Consider the following 19,058-nt stretch of genomic DNA (forward strand, 5'->3'; position numbering starts at 1 on the left):
ATGAAAATGTATGCAACAAGTGGCAAAAAGAAGATTTTTTCAACACGAGTCGTACATTTATCGGATTAATCTCGATTACTTTTTCAAATGATCCTATGTACATAGGAAACTCTTGGCGCATTTGTTGTTTTGAAAAAGTTATCTAGAAATACGACAAGTGCTGGAAAAATCAAGTTTTACAACAAGTTCAACAACATCTTTTGCAATCCCGAAGAAACGCCTTTCGAATGAAATTTTTGCAAACATCTATGTATTAAATAAATTCACCGTTAAAATTAAAAAATAATATGAAAATTTTACTCATTGATACAAGTGCTATAATGTTTAACTTTCACAAAAAACATAAATTACAAATTATTTTTAAGTTACTACCGCCACTAGGAAAAATAAACTACTAGGAAAAACAGTCTAAATAGGTAAGGAGATTTTAGAGCAATAAATTAAAAAATCGGTGTTCTGTGAAATTATTTTGTTCTGTTCCTGTTTTAACCAAAGTAATTCAAAACATCATGCAAAAAAAAACTAAATAGCTGTCTTAATTCGTTTAATTTGTCCTGATTTGCCCCACATACCAGTGCTTGATGAAACATAATTTGATTTGATTTTTTTTTTCAACTTTTAAATCATAAATATAAGTAGATATATCAATCTTATAAAAATATATAAAATCAAACATGAAATATTTAAAGCACTAGGCATTTTGCAGATCGGTAAACTTAAATTTAAAAAGTTTGCCCTAATAAACTAAATTAATGCTGATATATGCCGAATACAAATTATAATATTTTAAAATTATTATCGATTCTGAGGTATTCAACTGTTCATATATTTCCACAACCAAATCAGAATTTCCAGACCAAAATTGTTTTTTTTTTCGGGAATTCCCGGGACAAATTATAAAAAATCTCGGGATTCGGGAATTTCCGGTTCTGGAAAAATCCCGGGATTTTTGTCCCGGGAATTCCCGGGATGGACGCACTAACTTTGACCCAATGACAGTATTTAGAGTTTTTGTCCTGCAACTCCAGATGAAGTTAAGGGAAGATTGGCACATCAATGAGACATTTTTTGAACAAATTTAAGGAATGGTCATCAAATAAATTAAAAAATTCAAATGTCAATGCATTTTCTTATTTTTTTATCTGACCCAAGCATTAAAAAAATGGCAACCTAATTCATTTGACATTTAAATCAACGCAGCCCGACACACTTGGAATAACAATGAAGATAAATAGTCAACAATACTTTTGTTTTTTGTTTATTTTATTAATTTCAGAAAAGTATTATAATTCAAATTTATCTTTGAAAGAGTTTATGTTCTATTAGTTATTTTTCAATTTGGATCATTTTTGAAACCATGAATCGTAGAAAAAAAAAACTTAAAACTTAGACTTGATCTATTTTTTTTTTTCGGTCACCAAGAACTGAATTAGAAGACTAAAAGGCTTAATCACACAGGCGTACCTCATAAAATGGTCTTCTCTAAACTAACTTTTCTGACATTATAACTTCTTCTATTATTCATGATCAAAAAAGCAAACTGTGAGTACAGTTATTAAAAATTTATATTTTCTATCTTCATTCTAAAAGAAAGACACTCAATTATAAAAAAAACAAACAAGTAAACATATAAACACCACCCCTTTACAACGTACGATTCTGCGTTTTTCCCTTGGAAACACGGAGTGGTTCTTGGAAAAACTCGTATGTTTTCCTTTTACCACACACAAAACACTTCAGGACAGACAGGAGGTTGGGAACGATGATGAATCACTTTTTGTCACGCCGGCTAAGCTCCTGAGACAAGAGAGCGGACTCCACTGAACGACTCCGGGACTCCGCTGCCTCCGCACGCAAATGTAATCAATCATGCAGAATTCGCGCCTTTTAGGTTAGGTCCCAATGCATCTATTCACCATCACCAACGGGGGGGGTTGGGCTCTGACAGGTGAGAATCGACGATATTGATTCTTGCCTCTTTTCAACTGTCGGACACGTTGATAAATTGCACTTTTATGCACACCTCTTTCAGTTTGAATGCACTTTTACGGCGGTTAGACAATGGTGAGGTAATCAATTTAGGGTTCGTGTCTTGACGTGACAGTTGAGGTGTGCTTTGAGGATCGATGGCTTGAAGTAACTTTTGTCACAAACTCCACAGGAGTAGGTTCGCATTTGGAGGTGCTTTCGCAGGTGAATCTTGAGCTGGGCAGCTTGGGTGTACTGGCGGGAACACTGGTCACAGTTGAACAACTCCACTGGGTTGTGCAGTCTGCGATGGCTTCGAAGGTGACCCCAACGTTTGAACTTTTTGCCGCAGACGCCACATTCGTACGGGGTTTCTCCACTGTGCACGCGCTCGTGTTTCTTCAGCTGTCCGGACAGGGTGAACTGCTTGAAGCATATGGAGCATCGAAAGGGTCGTTCTCCGGAATGTCGTCGAAGGTGGGTTTTCAGCTCGTTCGGTCGTTTGAAACATTTGAGACACAGTTCACACTGGAAGGGACGTTCTCCAGAATGACCTCGTTTGTGGATCTTCAGGTACCAACTGGTGTAGCTACGACCGCAAACGTCACAAGGTAACAGCTTAGTAGTACGTCCTGCTTTCACAACATCGTTAGTTTCTTCCGGAATCTCCTGAACAACAAGATTCGTTGACTCTACAACTTCCAAACTTTCCACCCCAACTGCACTCTGCACAACCTCCTCAACATCATCCTCTTCAACCGCCACTTCTTCGTGCACCTTCCGATGTCGCTTCAAACTCCACACGTGGCTGAACTCCTTCCCACAATCCTCACACCGTTCCCACTCGCCCCGGTGACCCTTCAGATGAGTGTCCAACGCCCCAGATTGGACAAACCGCGCCCCACAAAGCTCACAAACGTACGGCCTGGCACGGCGATGAACTCCGTTCACATGGCGAGCCACCTGGCCCGACTGGATGAACTGCTTGCCGCACTCCGGACACATGTACGGCCGGACTTTGCTGTGGATGCGCTCGTGAACGGTCAGATGTGCCATGTACTGGAAGCTGCGCGGGCAGCTACCGCAACGATATCGGCGATCTTCAACCATGGCGGGACGACTACAGCGGATGGCGATCGAAATGGAACTGATAAGCTGTACGGTATTGGGGTTCACCTGCTAATGGGAGGCAGGTATTTGGTTAGTGATTAGAGCATTTTTGATTTTGTAAATACTTGTATTGACTTGACTAAAACCCCGTTTATAACGAAGAAGGTATTTTTCCACGATTCCAAGAGATATTGCTGGCTGGATTAAATGTTTCCGTTGCACAATTGCAACACCGTTTCATCTGTAAATTAAATTAACATATACTTTAGGTTGCCAGCCCAATTAGCACGTTTGGTGAATCAGACTGTTTATTGGGAAAGATAAACAAACGATATCGAATGTGTTTACGAAGTTGAAGTTGTTGTGTGTTTTGGGATTCAAACACCAACCATCCAGATTAGATCAGAATCAAAGCAAATCCCTAGGCGCCACAAGAGCCCATTTCCGGTGCATTCTTTTGCTGTACGCGTTGGAAATATCACCATTTCCGTTACTGACTGACGCGCCAAAATGTGCCATGTTTTCGTCCGCTCCAGCGTATAGCGCGCGAACAAGTTGCCAAAAAAACCATCCCATGTCCCGTGTTGGCACCCGAAACGGGTTCTTCCGTTTGCCGTTCCGTTTCGGTTGCCATCTTTCGTGCAAACTTTCCTCGCCTGGCCCGTACCGTGGGTTTATGGCCTCCACCGGAAAAGCGCTTCTCATATATATTAGTTTTCACACCTCGACCTTCCTCCCAATCCCATCCTTGAGCCGCTGACAACATGGCCCGGCCACCACGTGAGGGCAGATGTAGATTTCTCCAACGACGACAGACCCAAGCCCTGGCAAAGGCAAGCAACGCAAACACAAACGACGGTGGAAGTGTTCCATATCTCTTGCTCGGCAACCATAAATAAACAAAACAAATGAACACTTTCCAGGGCCAGTCAACGGCAGCAGCATCCAGAGCATTCGGAGGAATTTGTTGCTACTACTGCTGCTCCAAACCCATGGCAGAGATAGAGGAGTGCCAGGGACTACCACTTTTTCGGTGACTATCTGAACCAGGGTGGTGTGAAGATTAGTATGATCATAAACATAAACAAATATTTTATTATATCCAGAAAACCGTTACGAAGCATTTGAACGTGTTGAAACAATCAAAACTGTTTAAAAATTTAAATCCTTTAAAAAACATTACGAAATTCAAACATAAATACAAAGTTGCACTCTATTTAAATTACTTACACAGAAAAAAAAATAATTTCGGAGAATGAAAATTTAGATGAATGAATATTACCTCATTTTCAGTAATTTTATCTGAAAATGTGTAAAAATGTGTTCCTGAATATATTACACATTTTTACACACAAACCACCATCATTATAATTTATTTTCTCTCTCTCTCTCTGTTCGGATGTATGTCTCTTCCTTAGGTATTTTTATTTCTTTTGACCTTTTGGTTTTGTTCTAAATCATAATATGTTCCTTCTTAAAAAAATACAATGTACTTTGCTCTGAAAAACCGGCAGAAATAAAAAAAAAGCTATTGGTTATACAGACATATGAGACATATGAGACATATGACATATGAGACATTTTTTTTTTGCGATTTGAGTGGCAACCAAAATTTTAACTTAGTAACAAGAATCTACAAACTTCGGTAGACATATTTGAATTATTTTCTTGGGTTACATGGGTAATTCTCTACCAACTCACACGAAATCGGAAAAAAGTTTCCCCCTCCCTCCCTTGACTATAAATTATGCTTTCTATCAACCCTGTAAGATTCATCAAGGTGTATCTCAATTTGAACAAGGTATGGACAATTTAAGTATAATATGTTGCAATGCGTAATCTAAACATTCAATCTTGTAACGCGTTATTCAGGAAATACCGAGTTCATTTTTTGGTGCCAAAATATCTCACGACTGGATGGACCAAATCGGCTAAAATTTCGGGTGAAAGCTCTCAAGATGAATAATGTATGCATGACAAAGATAACGAATGAAAATCTAATACTTTTATGAAAAGTAAATTGCTCGCTTGATATGAGAAACCATCAATTTTATGTTTTTAAAATGACTTTCGTCACTGGACGAGTCATCTCCCCAAATATGAGCAGATTTGGTCCATGCATTTATAAGATATCACGGAACGCAAAATTTTGGAAACATTTTCTCAATATTTATTATATGGGTAATTCTCTACCAACTCACACGAAATCGGGAAAAGTTGCCCCGACCCCTCTTCGATTTGCGTGAAACTTTGTCCTAAGGGGTAACTTTTGTCCCTGATCACAAATCCGAGGTCCGTTTTTTGATATCTCGTGACGGAGGGGTGGTACGACCCCTTCCATTTTTGAACATGCAATAAAAAGAGGTGTTTTCAATAATTTGCAGCCTGAAACGGTAACTTAGTAACAAGAATCTACAAACTTCGGTAGACATATTTGAATTATTTTCTTGGGTTACATGGGTAATTCTCTACCAACTCACACGAAATCGGAAAAAAGTTTCCCCCTCCCTCCCTTGACTATAAATTATGCTTTCTATCAACCCTGTAAGATTCATCAAGGTGTATCTCAATTTGAACAAGGTATGGACAATTTAAGTATAATATGTTGCAATGCGTAATCTAAACATTCAATCTTGTAACGCGTTATTCAGGAAATACCGAGTTCATTTTTTGGTGCCAAAATATCTCACGACTGGATGGACCAAATCGGCTAAAATTTCGGGTGAAAGCTCTCAAGATGAATAATGTATGCATGACAAAGATAACGAATGAAAATCTAATACTTTTATGAAAAGTAAATTGCTCGCTTGATATGAGAAACCATCAATTTTATGTTTTTAAAATGACTTTCGTCACTGGACGAGTCATCTCCCCAAATATGAGCAGATTTGGTCCATGCATTTATAAGATATCACGGAACGCAAAATTTTGGAAACATTTTCTCAATATTTATTATTTGGGTAATTCTCTACCAACTCACACGAAATCGGGAAAAGTTGCCCCGACCCCTCTTCGATTTGCGTGAAACTTTGTCCTAAGGAAGAACTTTTGTCCCTGATCACAAATCCGAGGTCCGTTTTTTGATATCTCGTGACGGAGGGGTGGTACGACCCCTTCCATTTTTGAACATGCAATAAAAAGAGGTGTTTTCAATAATTTGCAGCCTGAAACGGTGATGAGATAGAAATTTGGTGTCAAAGGGACTTTTATGTAAAATTAGACGCCCAATTTGATGGCGTACACAGAATTCCGAAAAAACGTATTTTTCATTGAAAAAAACACTAAAAAAGTTTTAAAAATTCTCCCATTTTCTGTTACTCGACTGTAAAAAAATTTGGAACATGTCATTTTATGGGAAATTTAATGTTCTTCTCAAATCTATATTGACCCAGAAGGGTCATTTTTTCATTTAGAACAAAATTTTTCATTTTAAGATTTCGTGTTTTTTCTAACTTTGCAGGGTTATTTTTTAGAGTGTAACAATGTTCTACAAACCTGTAGAGCAGACAATTACAAAAATTTTGATGTATAGACATAAGGGGTTTGCTTATAAACATCACGAGTTATCGCGATTTTACGAAAAAAAAAGTTTTGAAAAAGTTACTTTTTGCGTTTCTCTTTGTTTCGTCGTCTGTGTCTGTCGCGGGTGACCATGAACGGCCATGATCGATGACGACCAACTTTTTCAAAACTTTCAATTGAAAAGCGTGGTATGAATCAATTGAAGACTTGTTAGCAGAACATACATTAACATTAAATTGTTACAATAATCATTGAGAAGTGAATGCTGCAAATACTTAAATGATGTTAACAAAAATCAGTTAAATTAAAACACATATTTTTGGAAGCATCAAGTTACCGCAAAGATAGTTTATTAGTTTTTTAAAGAAATATCAAAATTTAGAAAGATTTTCATTCGCATAACAATTTTGTACATTTTTTGTTTTTTTTTTCATTTGAAAGGAGTGTTTTGAAATAAAAAATACAAAAATTTAAGTTTGATTTGCAGTAAATAAGTAGTATTTCTAAACTCCCAAAAGAGGTGAATTTCCATATAAATTCCCCCTTTTTCACGATCTTAGTAGTTTAGGTGTTAAAATTTTATTTTATTGACTTTTCAGATTTTTTCTGAGTCCTGTTTAATTTTCACGAAATTTAATTATTTGGGTGGAGAAATCCTGTGAGAGTTAAAAAATACATTTTTTTTTGTTTTTTGTTCTGATATTGAATAATATTTTGTAAATTTCGTTATAAATTAAATTAATCCTGCCAAGTGATTTTTAATTAAGTTTATTTTTACAGTCAGGTTGAAACTACTATATATTATTATTACTAAGCCCATAAACCACGTGGAAACTTTTTTGGGAATTAGGAATAGTTTGTTTTTGCGTCATGTTCAAATGTAATGAAGATTTTTTTAGTTTAGTGTTTTTAGTTTTGAGTTTTTGAAACTACTTTCGATGCTATATTGTATTTTATTTTTCAATAAAAATATGATATATAATAAAGCATAAAAAGTAGTTTCTGTAATTTAACCTAAGATTTTCTGAATTATTTAAGCAGTTTTCACGTTTCGCGAAATTTGTGTGAAATTTTGTGTTTGAAATTACGTAAACCTTGGTGATAATAAGATTATTGAAATATTCTCAAAGTGTCAAGATTATAATGAGTTTGAATTTGGAAACGGAGTACATTTTCGGTTTTGTTTGGACAATTTTCAATTAAAAAAAGATTTCTTTAATTAGTTTGTGTGTAGTTTGTAAATTGTGAGTATTTTTGAAACCAAATTCGAAAAAAAAATGACAAATTTGTATGCATTTTAAGTACTGAAATATAAAATGTAAAAACTATTCATTAGTTCTTCTAATTCGGTGAATTGCAGCAAAAGTAAATTTAACGTGAAACATAAAATTTGCACTTTTTTAAAATAAGAACCTTGAGACAAACTTAACCAGTAGGATAAAATTTAAAAATCAACTGAACTCATACTAATGTCACTCCGGATTACAGTATTTAGTGATTTCTTGCGTATTTTACACTATTTATTGCAATTCAGTGAAAAACTATTACAAGTATTGCGTCTTGATATTTAGCACAAAAAATTGTGCAACGGTAAACATGTTTTCAAAACATACCCATATTGCAACTTTTGTTTCTAAAAAATGAGATCATATACTTTTAAACATGCTTTGTTATCAAAAAATATGTTTCTGTCTAAACAAAATAGAAAAAGTAACTTAAAATGAGTTTTCGAAGGCTATCCTTAATAAAATTATCTTATGTCGTTATCAAACCACGATAAGGTTATTGCTGAAACCTTGTTGAAAATATCCCAGTCGATCAAAAATAAAAAAAAAGTTCATTTATGAATTCTTAATAGCTATCAAACCGTTTCAGGAAACAAGTTGTAATTAGAAAATAGAAAACTGTATCAAAAAGCTTTTTTATGTCCAAGTGAACATTTCATTTTATGTTTCAAAAGAATTTATCAATCAAAGTTTTTTGTTTCTAATCACTTTATATATTTCTACACAAATATTTAAAAGATTCATGATGTTCAATTGGAAATAAATGTAAATAAAACCTATCTGCGATCACCAACTTCATTTGTATTAGGGACCACCCTACGCTTCCCAAGTTTATTTCCAGAAGAGTCCCAAAACCCCGGGAAAAGGGTTTCCATTATTTGGTGCAATTTTTCCGAACCTCTCGGCAGCAGCAACACAACACACAGGCATTATTTTTCATTCTCGCAGACAGTATTTTTATTATAATTTGATGTTTTAATCTAAATTTTTAAAAGGGGTCTTCCTGAAAACGGAGACCCCAGTTGCATCCGGAAAAAAACTACAAGCATATTCCATTTGCGTTGGACGGAACTTGTTTTATTTGGGCACTCAATTTGTTTGGATGTGGTAGCTTTTTGAATTTATTTTTTCGTTCTGTCAGGTGCGGAAATGGAAATTTATACGAGAGCCGGCAAGAAGTGCCCGGCTTAATGAAAATGAAACGTTTTTTTTGCTGTTTTCAACATAGTCACAGCGACTAAAGCTAACAAATCATTTGTCCCCGGCAATACGTGGTAGATCCCATTCGCGGTTCATTAAACTTAAAAAGCATTTTTGTCAGAGTGTTAATAATTGATCCACCTCTCTGGCTGTGTGATGGTGTATGCGAGCAGCAGGTGTATGTTTGCGTGTTTGTGGGTTCGGTTCAAGATAGTGTTAAATCGAGGTTATAACACACCGGGGAGAGGCAAAGTGTCGGTGTCATTAATAAAAATGGAACTGAATTGAGCGCGAGATTTTTTTTTATGCTTGACCTTTTTGTGGTGCAGCAATTAATATTAATGCGGGTTATTAATGTGAATGGCGAGCGAGCGCGGTGACATCGAAATGATTGAGACAAAGCTGTACACCGATTGTGAAGCGTTGTAGAGCGGTGGATTAATGATGTTCGTGGAACAATTACCACAATCAATGAACATTCATGTACTTGGTGGAAGGTTTCGTAGAATCAATTTTATTGTACACTAACATTCAAATTATTTAGGTGTTTTTTTAAGTAGTTTGATCTGTTGGAACCAGCTAATAGTAGGAAACACAAAATAATTTCAAAATATTAAAAAAAATGAATGATTCTTTGAAACTTTTGACTACATTCTGCATCAAAAACATCACAAAACACATACAATTATACATTCCACGTGACCGGGCAACAAATTGCCACTATTTGAAGAAGCGCACGTATTTCAGCGAATATTTACCCGCACTTTGCGGTTGGTGCGCGAATAAGGCTCGTTCGGACAGGGAGTGAGTTGCACCGTCCTGAAATGAGTTCTGTCATCTTTCGGTTGTCATGTCACCACACACACACAGAGGATGAACATTATTTTTCACTGTTGAATTTCCCGCATTGCAAACATCATTTCGGAAAGTATTTTGTGTGCTGTGTGTACTTTGATGTTTACTGACAGAATTGGGTCAAGCTTTACTCGAATATACACGGAGAAAAATCAGTTCCCAAAATCGTGAACAAGCGTTCATGGTATTCGGAACCAAGAACAAAGTGTTTGAATTGCATGGTAAGTTCGTGGTTCCGAAAATCATAAACGCTTATTGACGATTTTGGGAACTGTTTTTTCTCCGTGTATTTACACCCAAAGTAGCGTAGCTTCCTTCTGAGAGGAAAAGCCCTCCCAAGTAACATTTTAGGCTTTATCAAAGCTGTCACAACCACTATGAACCCTATCAGCCAAAACCAAAATTAAAACCACTAAGTCGTAACAACCTCCCCAGAACCCCAATAAACCTCTGTTAAAACCCCAAAGGACCTCCAAAAAAGGTTGTCACGGCCTATTTATAAAACCTACATAGGAGTTCAAGGCTTTACAACTGAATCCTATTAATATCCTCTAAAGTCTAAATAAAACCTTTGTTAAAACCTAGTCACTAAGAATAGATATTGGGGCCCAAGTAACAATTTCAGTTTTGTAACAGTCTCAAAGAGTTTCTGTAGAATTCTTAAGAAAATTCAAATGAAATGCTTTATGGTTCTACATGCTGAGTTAAATACCAGTTAAATCAACATTAAATCCAAAATGGACTATTTTAGGAGGTTACCAAGAGTATTTTTGAGGAGCATGTTAAAACTTACCAATTTTAATGTGTGCTTTATAAATACATTATAGAGCTCTTCAAAACAAGATTAAAACTGCTTGGCTTGGATAAAGGTTTTCTTGAAGTCTGTAATTATTCTTGAATGCTATATCAGAGCATGAAGTATTTATTTATTTGTTTTGCACTAAAACCAAAAGGTTGTACATCAGAGGGAATGACATACAAATTTACTTGATTAAAATAATTTTTTCTTACACGCAAATACAATGACTGATGGCAGATGATAATAATTTGGCAATATTATTTATTGTAACTAAGAAATATTTGTTGAAGTTTATACTTATAATAAGCCACAACAGTTATGTGAGCACTTTCAATTCCCTGAAAAAAAGTTGAGATTTTTTCAAAAACTGATAATTTTTGCTTGTTGTTGCTTCCAAATTCAATATGGCTGCGTTTTTTTGTCCTTTGCTTCTTTCAGCAATATGGCGAAATTCGATAAGTATAAATGCTCTTGATTAAATATATTTTAAATCTATTCATTCTTGAGCAGTTCTGCCTCAAAACTGCCTCAAGATTACACATGGCGGGACCGTAGCACATGCAACTTTTTCAGCTGCAAGTAGATCGCCTTCGTTGGTGGAGAAATTGAATTTCAAAATAACTGAATAAAAAAAGAAAGGTTTTTTGCTTTTTAACGATATTTATTCATTTAAAAAACACACAGCATGAACACACATAAAATCACTTAATGAAGAACCAACTAACGCAACTTTATTCGTGTAGCTTTATAAACACGGTCCTTATTATCACTATTGTTAAGTGATCGTCACAACATTTACCGCAGTTTTTTCACTTTTCCCTTCACTTACACAAGTAGACAGTACAAAAAGACCATATTATTGATTGAAATAGTTATTCACAAAAAAATACAAAAAAAAACTGCAACAATAGCACAAATGACACCTTGAGCGCAACTGTCAATTATTGGGCGTAACAATACACAAAACTAGATCTGATGGGTTTTATCGAAGACTAATTTACGAATATAATGTTTTATGGATAGCCTTTTGTATACCTTAAGTATTTATGCCAGTCCTTGTTAAATCTCAATAGTCTGCAGACATGTAGCAACACGGGAAAATGGCGGATAAGCATTTTGACTGCTGGAACTATTCTACAAGTTTCGATACAAAAGGTAACATTTTCACAAAACAAAAGCTGGCTTCCCGGTTACCTTTTAACACTACGGGTTTTGTTAAATAGGGGAAGGTGGGGCAAGACGACCATATGGGGCAAGAGGAACAATCGCTCCTACGGCCGTAATTGGTACAATTTTGATTATTTCCAGTATGATGAATTGTTGCTAGCAATGCAATTAGCTGATTCTACTACCACATAACCGCCAAAATGACGTAAACGCCACGGGGCATAAGATTTAATGAAGTTTTTTTCGAAACCTTTGTTTTCTTATAATATTTGGAAAGTGCAAAATAAGGCTTAGGGTTCGTTTTAAGGCTCATTTTATCAAAATGCAATTTTTCCTAGATCAGAAGTGTCCCTACCAATGACATGCACCTATTACGAAGTATGATTTAACTTTTGGTTATTTTTGTTGAGAGCTTTTAAAAAATCTTGTTCAGGTGGGGCAAGTGTACCATATGGATTTTTAGTATGGAAAAAATTACGAATTGCTGCAACAACATATTTTATTGGGAAATAAATACATGAAAGTACTTAAAAACTGATAAACAATCGTTAAAAAAAATTGTACATACAAAGTATAGTGATATTATGAAAATTTACTATTTATCATCGAAGTAGTATTTTTTTTTTCGTAAAAACGATAAAATTTTTAGTAAAATATTATTATTTAATCTAAAAATGGAAGAAACCATTCAAATACATTCTAATCTGATGTATCTAAGTGATAACAGTTCAATTGTTAGCAAATTACCATATTTTTTCATGCATTGTTTCTCTTGCCCCAACGGGTTGCTCGTCTTGCCCCACTAGTTATACGATTATAACACACGACCGAAAGAACGCAAGCCATCAGTGAACCTCCAAAAATCCGCCAAAATAATTTAAGTTTGGATTGGAACCGCCCGGGAGAAAAAAATACATCGTGGTGGACGCCATTTTGAATCATCGCCCCACAATCCCACCGTAAAATTGTTCAAAATGGCGTCCAACACAATGAAAATTTCATTTTTTCCCGGTCAGTACAAATCGGAGGAAGCACTTCCTGGCCTTTTTTGCCGCCGCGGAAGAGCCGGATTCTTTTCGCCAAACCTGCCCCTCTGAACTTTCCGATTAATTGATTGGTTTTCTCCCGGACGTTTTCTGCCTAACCGGAGGCAACTCACTGGAATTTTCGGCGACGGCAAAAGATCGAAGCATAACAAAAACCGGCGGGAACCGTCCGGGAGAAAAACAATCTTCTAATCTAAAAGTTCAGAGCGGCAGGTTTGGCGAAAAGAATCCGGCTCTTCCGCGGCGGCAAAAAAGCTCTTCGGCCGCTCCGGCGGAACCATCTCTGCAAAAAAAACTTACCTCTTATCTCAGCAACAGCTAATTTTGAAATGGCAGACCTGTCAGAAAAGTGTCGGCGCCGTCAGCTTGGCCAGCACGCACACACGTTCAATCTTTTACACGCTACAAGCGAAACACATAAATTTGTGATTATGTATTAGTGTTTGCGGAACGAAATGAAATATTTCAAACGTATTTTTTGGATCGGGTGGGTTAAACGCACAGTTCTCTGGGAAAATCACCGGTTGAAATTGAGAGGGGCTCCCACACTGGTTTCTCGGTTGCGTGTAGAACGTACGGAAAATCAAAAATTTTAAAATCAATTTTTCACATTCAAAAACAGGATTTTTTAAAAACTTGTTTAAACAAAATCTTAGTCAAGACCTAGAATAAGATGATTATAATAAAATCCGACAGATTTTTTAACTTTTTAATGGGTTATAACGAGCATTTCCTTAGCTTGTTACACTTGCCCCACTTTCTCCTAGTTACCTGTTGTTTCAGAATTTGCAAAACAATTCCAGCTATCAAAATGCTTTTGCGACCTTTCCAAATGACGCTCCAGAAGTGTTCCCCAAAAACTATCAACCAAGCACACTTTATCGGAAATAAATTAATATTATTATTTTTTAATATAGAATTATTTCCCACAATGTAAGAACCGCAGGCAAAGTCGGATGTGTTTGGACAGGTGAAATAAAAATTCACTAAATCTTTAAAAGCACTTTTTTTGAGCCAATTCCAAGGCACACAACAGTAACAACTATTTCAGGAAAATATTATATATTATTCTTTTCATCAAAACTAAAACACAATAAGAAACAACAAAAAGCCATTTTTATTACACCTTGAACGTAACAATGAATAATCTAACTGAATATTCACGAATAATTGTTTAGGGAACAGCTTCACGTTCTGCAGAGAACGAAGTTGCAGAGATACTGAAAGTTTAAGTCTTACAACTTCGTTAAAGTCATTTAGCAACAAAACAACCTCTTCAAGATAGTTTAAAGTGTAAGGAATAAAACCAAATTAAAACCTAATATAAAATTCTTAACATGATCTTGAAGAAATCTTGAAACTATTATTAAGCTTCATGACCATAAAACAAGTAGGTTTTAATCAAAGCTTTAGTAATACTTTATTGCACTTTTTAAAACTTTAATAAAAACTTATAAGAATAATAAGCATATCATTTGTTACTTGGGGGGTAATCAAAATAACTTGAATGCTTATTTCTCGCAATTGGTGGCTGAAATTCAGCTGCGGTTGAAATTTTATTGATAAATGTAGGAGAGATAGAGCCAAAAAAAATCAACTTGCTTCATAAAAAGTCATTATTTGTAATCAAAATTTTTAATGTTAAAAAATAATTGATTGCAATTCTTTCAAAAAAATGTTAAAATTATTTATAAAAATCAATCGCTTTATAAATTATATCAGAAATTCAGCATAAATGAGTGTTTTTGTCAAATTTAAATCAAATTTCTCAGTTCTTTATTTTTTCAACCAAGATGGCGGTCAATCACAATCAGAACGCGCGTTTAACGCCATATTTATGCATTGCTAATTGGCCGCGTTAAAAGCTATCTCAAGCGCTTATGGTTTTAATTAATCTTTTTGCATGCCTAGTGACACTTGATAGCTAAAACACACTTGGTTTTAAAGAAGCATGCGATAAAACCGTTTGGCATGACATTGCCACTGGGTTTTCAAGACTCTCTTAAAACTTTCATAAAACCTTATTGAAAGTCATTTAGCTTTTATTGTCACAAGGTTTTATGTCCGCGGCATAAAACCCTGTTAGAACCTATTAATTAGCTATTGCTTATTGGTTACGGTGAATGCCCAAATAAAACTATTAAGCAATCAAGATACTACCATAAAACCTTAATAAAACTTGGTGGCGACTAGTTGGTTTAAAAATATTACGTGGGCTTAGACTGACAGATGAACGGATGAACACATGGTGCAATAATTTCTCGCGACTGCAATAATTCTATCAGACAAATTTGTAGTCATTTTACTCTCAACCATCTTCTGTGAGTGCCTACCTCTCCACAAACTGAACAAACTTACCACCGCCGTAAACAGGGCCTCGCCTCGAAACGTCATACAGGAACAAAAGCTGCGTACCGAAGAATGGCGGAGGATGCGTTGACGTTTTGGAATTTTGACAGTCTGGAACGGATGTATTACCCTAATATCGCACATCATAAATACTGTTTCAGGGTAATTTGATAATTTGTTTATGTGTGCCTTTTTATGGAAATTGCTTTTAAAAAGTGTTCTTTCCCGAATTTAACATTATAATAAATTGTTATTATAGTTTGGTAGCGTAATACCATTATAAATTCAATAATTAAATTTTGTTTTGTCTAAATTTGGGAGACATTCATCATTTCATACACTTTCTGGAACACTTTGAAACAAACGTGGGCAAATCAATACACATTTGATTTTATTGCCTAAAATTAAATAAATATATCAGTGCTAAGGGGTCGGAACGTTGGTCGGAACCACTGGAGTCGGGTCTTCTTGGTGCGCTGGAGGTGGAATCGACAAATTCTGAGCTGGAGTTGAACTGGAGTCAAAATCGCTAAATTATCTGCAGTCGGAGTCATAGTAGGCTTACTTTTTATCAATTTTGTATGGGCGTTGTTGTTGGAGGTAGAGTAGTTTTCTAAGTCGGATCTTTTTGGAGTGCTGGAGTTGTGCAATTGACCTTTCTCGTTCGCTGTTTGGTACATTCTCCTGCTCTTCAAGCGGAACGTTGCCAGTATCTTGTGATTCTGCGAAGTATCCACATAAATTCTACACATTTTACATTTAGAAGCTGCAACTCAAACTCTTTTCACTTTTGAACTCAAGAAAAAATCATGTTTACACTTCGCGATGTTTATAAACAAACGCCGCCATATTGCCCAAGTTGTTCGGTAGCTTTTTTCAGGCCATCGCCGGGGCCCTGGCCGTAAATGTAATTGAACCGGAAAATTAAATATTCGGGTAGGCAAACTGAAAGAGTTCGTCGATATTTTTCGTGGCACTTGTCGATTTTTGCGAATTCATCAATGTAAATTCGATTTCCGTTTGTCGTGATTGATGTGGACTGTTGAGAGGAAATCAATTACATCAAATGACATTCGTTTCCGAGCAAATAACACTAACTTTGAAGAACAAAAATCCAGCTAATAAATATAAAAATTGAAACCGGGTAAATCCGGTTTCAAATTATATATTTATTTGCCTAAAAACCTTTTCCAGTTAAATAGAAAAAAGTAACTGAAAAGTTCCAATGTTAATATAGTTGACATCGATAAAAGTAGACTTTTTGATTTGAACTACTTTCAATAAACAGATACAAATCTGGGAAGTTAACTTTTTTGTGGCAACGAGTCCAAAACATTGAAGATCTGGCAACACTGTGGTAAGTTATGACCACTTAAGTGATATGTATGTTCTTTTTTGAAGCCGGGACACACTTAAATATATGTAAACATTTTCATCCAACCCATCGTTGGTTAGATAATCGAAAGACTTTTTCAACGAGTCCAAAACATCTTGCAACCTGTTTCGAGTTATGACCACATAAGTGATATTTGTGTTTCCGTTTTTATATCGGATCTATATCAAATCCGCAATTGTTGGTAAAGAGTGTGGAAGGCATCAGCCACATAGGTGGATTAAGTTAGTTTTTTTTTATCATTTTTGATATCTTTAGCTTGTAACATCTTGTTTTTTTTACAATTCCGTTATGAAGCTACTTACTTTTCCTGCTATTCTCAAATAATAAAACGGGCTACATTTCATCGCCAAACATTACAGTACTGAAAAGTACTTTTCACCATCCATTTGAGAGCTGAAAAGTTCAGCATTAGTATCGAAAAGTAATACTTTCCGATACTCTTCTAAAGTTTCAATCTGAAAGGTTGTCTTTTTGAAAACTTTAGGTATAATAACACTTTGTGAGATCCATAATTAACCCAATTCAAAAGGCTCATCTCTACGCAATTATACGCCCCCAATAAACCATTTTCCAACAAAGCCAAGGTACAACCAACAAACAGCATTTAAACTGCGGCCATTCTCCGAAACTCGGCACATTTCAATAATCCACGTGTATCGTTTCAGTCGCTCGGCCAAAATCGGAACAATACGGACGGCGCTGCTGTCGCTGGGATGATACTGTTATCTCTTCCGGGACATTCCGGGCTCTTCGGGCCTCGACATTCCCCGGCGCCAGGTTCATGTTAGTCTTTTACGGCGCACTTGGGGGTTTCCCTTAATGCTGGTAGTGTTGCTCGCTCGCCGGGTTGTGTTACGCTCAGTGTTAAGATATTTATTTTTATTGATATTAGCATTTTTATTTGGCTCGATTTTGCATCTTACCGTGTCGGAGGAACCCCGGTTACTGCCTTGGCTGGCAGGCTGCTGATCGTTCCGGTGTACTCGGTACGGTTGGCTTGATTTTCCTTATACTTCGCTCATAAAAGTCAGCATTAGAAAAAGAGCTACAGCGGGAGAGCTTATTGCTGGCTGGCTTGCTTGCAAAAGGCGGAAAACGTTTTGTGGTGGATAGCAAACTCGGTTATTCCGTGTGTTGTAGGATCCCCTTCTGCCCTCTTTTTCTCATAGGAAAATGATGTGGGAGGATCTTCCTCTTCTTTGCCGGCAAACTCACGTCAACCTCACTTCGATTCGATTGCATGCATAATTCAGTGTGGTGCTCCCAAAGCTCAGCCCGACACAGCACAGCACCCTGGAATGAGAATATATTGAACAGATAAAAGTATTAGATAGAGGATTTGCACCTTCCTTTAGCAATGTTCGGATTTGGCTTACCAGCAGGGAAGTAGGGTGTCTCATGATAATAAAGTAGATAATAGAGTAAAGTTTTTCAAATGTTTTATTTGGTTTTGGTTTTGGTTTTGGTTTTGGTTTTGGTTTTGGTTTTGGTTTTGGTTTTGGTTTTGGTTTTGGTTTTGGTTTTGGTTTTGGTTTTGGTTTTGGTTTTGGTTTTGGTTTTGGTTTTGGTTTTGGTTTTGGTTTTGGTTTTGGTTTTGGTTTTGGTTTTGGTTTTGGTTTTGGTTTTGGTTTTGGTTTTGGTTTTGGTTTTGGTTTTGGTTTTGGTTTTGGTTTTGGTTTTGGTTTTGGTTTTGGTTTTGGTTTTGGTTTTGGTTTTGGTTTTGGTTTTGGTTTTGGTTTTGGTTTTGGTTTTGGTTTTGGTTTTGGTTTTGGTTTTGGTTTTGGTTTTGGTTTTGGTTTTGGTTTTGGTTTTGGTTTTGGTTTTGGTTTTGGTTTTGGTTTTGGTTTTGGTTTTGGTTTTGGTTTTGGTTTTGGTTTTGGTTTTGGTTTTGGTTTTGGTTTTGGTTTTGGTTTTGGTTTTGGTTTTGGTTTTGGTTTTGGTTTTGGTTTTGGTTTTGGTTTTGGTTTTTGGTTGTGTTTTAAAAAATATCAAAGAAAAAAAGATTTTGTAATTTAACAATTTTAAAGATAAACGGTGAATTTCATTGTACGCAAATTTTGTGTTAAATCTTTGCATTACTTTATCAGGTCATCCTAAACCACTGCAACAGGAGGGGGCTACCAAAAACGTACGAGGCGACAGTGAGCGGTCCGGATCTACAATCGTCGTTTTTAATATTTTCCTCCACACTTCATTTCCTGACACGGTGGCAAACAGCAGCTCAGCACCAGCAAATCCGGATTGATAGCAGCACATCCTCTGGTGCCTTCCGGTTTGTGTTGATAGACCATCTTCATTTTGGACGGTTCCCGAGGTTTCTTTTTTATTCGTTTTACTTGCAAGCTTCAATGAAATAACGG

At 36.0% G+C, this 19,058-nt stretch overlaps 1 protein-coding gene across 1 annotated transcript; it reads right to left on the reverse strand.

Annotated features, from left to right (window-relative positions):
- Positions 1–1,440: 1,440 nt before the first annotated feature.
- LOC120422035 (zinc finger protein 595-like) lies at positions 1,441–3,712 on the reverse strand. Its single transcript, XM_039585361.2, has 2 exons — positions 3,647–3,712; positions 1,441–3,144 (listed from the first exon to the last, which is right to left on the reverse strand). The coding sequence occupies exons 1-2, from the start codon at positions 3,710–3,712 to the stop codon at positions 2,074–2,076; spliced, it is 1,137 nt and encodes a 378-aa protein (XP_039441295.1). The 3' UTR covers positions 1,441–2,073.
- Between the last annotated feature and the right edge of the window lie 15,346 nt (positions 3,713–19,058).

This window comes from Culex pipiens, chromosome 2, assembly GCF_016801865.2.
Source record: "Culex pipiens pallens isolate TS chromosome 2, TS_CPP_V2, whole genome shotgun sequence".
Classification (NCBI taxonomy): Eukaryota; Metazoa; Arthropoda; class Insecta; order Diptera; family Culicidae; genus Culex; species Culex pipiens.

Bases quoted from the DNA above. Each gene is read 5' to 3' on its own strand.
- LOC120422035 (XM_039585361.2), bottom strand. From the start codon at position 3,712: ATGGCAACCGAAACGGAACGGCAAACGGAAGAACCCGTTTCGGGTGCC. The intron at 3,145-3,646 runs GTTTTTTTGGCA...TCCCATTAGCAG, and splicing joins CCAACACGGGACATGGGATG to GTGAACCCCAATACCGTACA.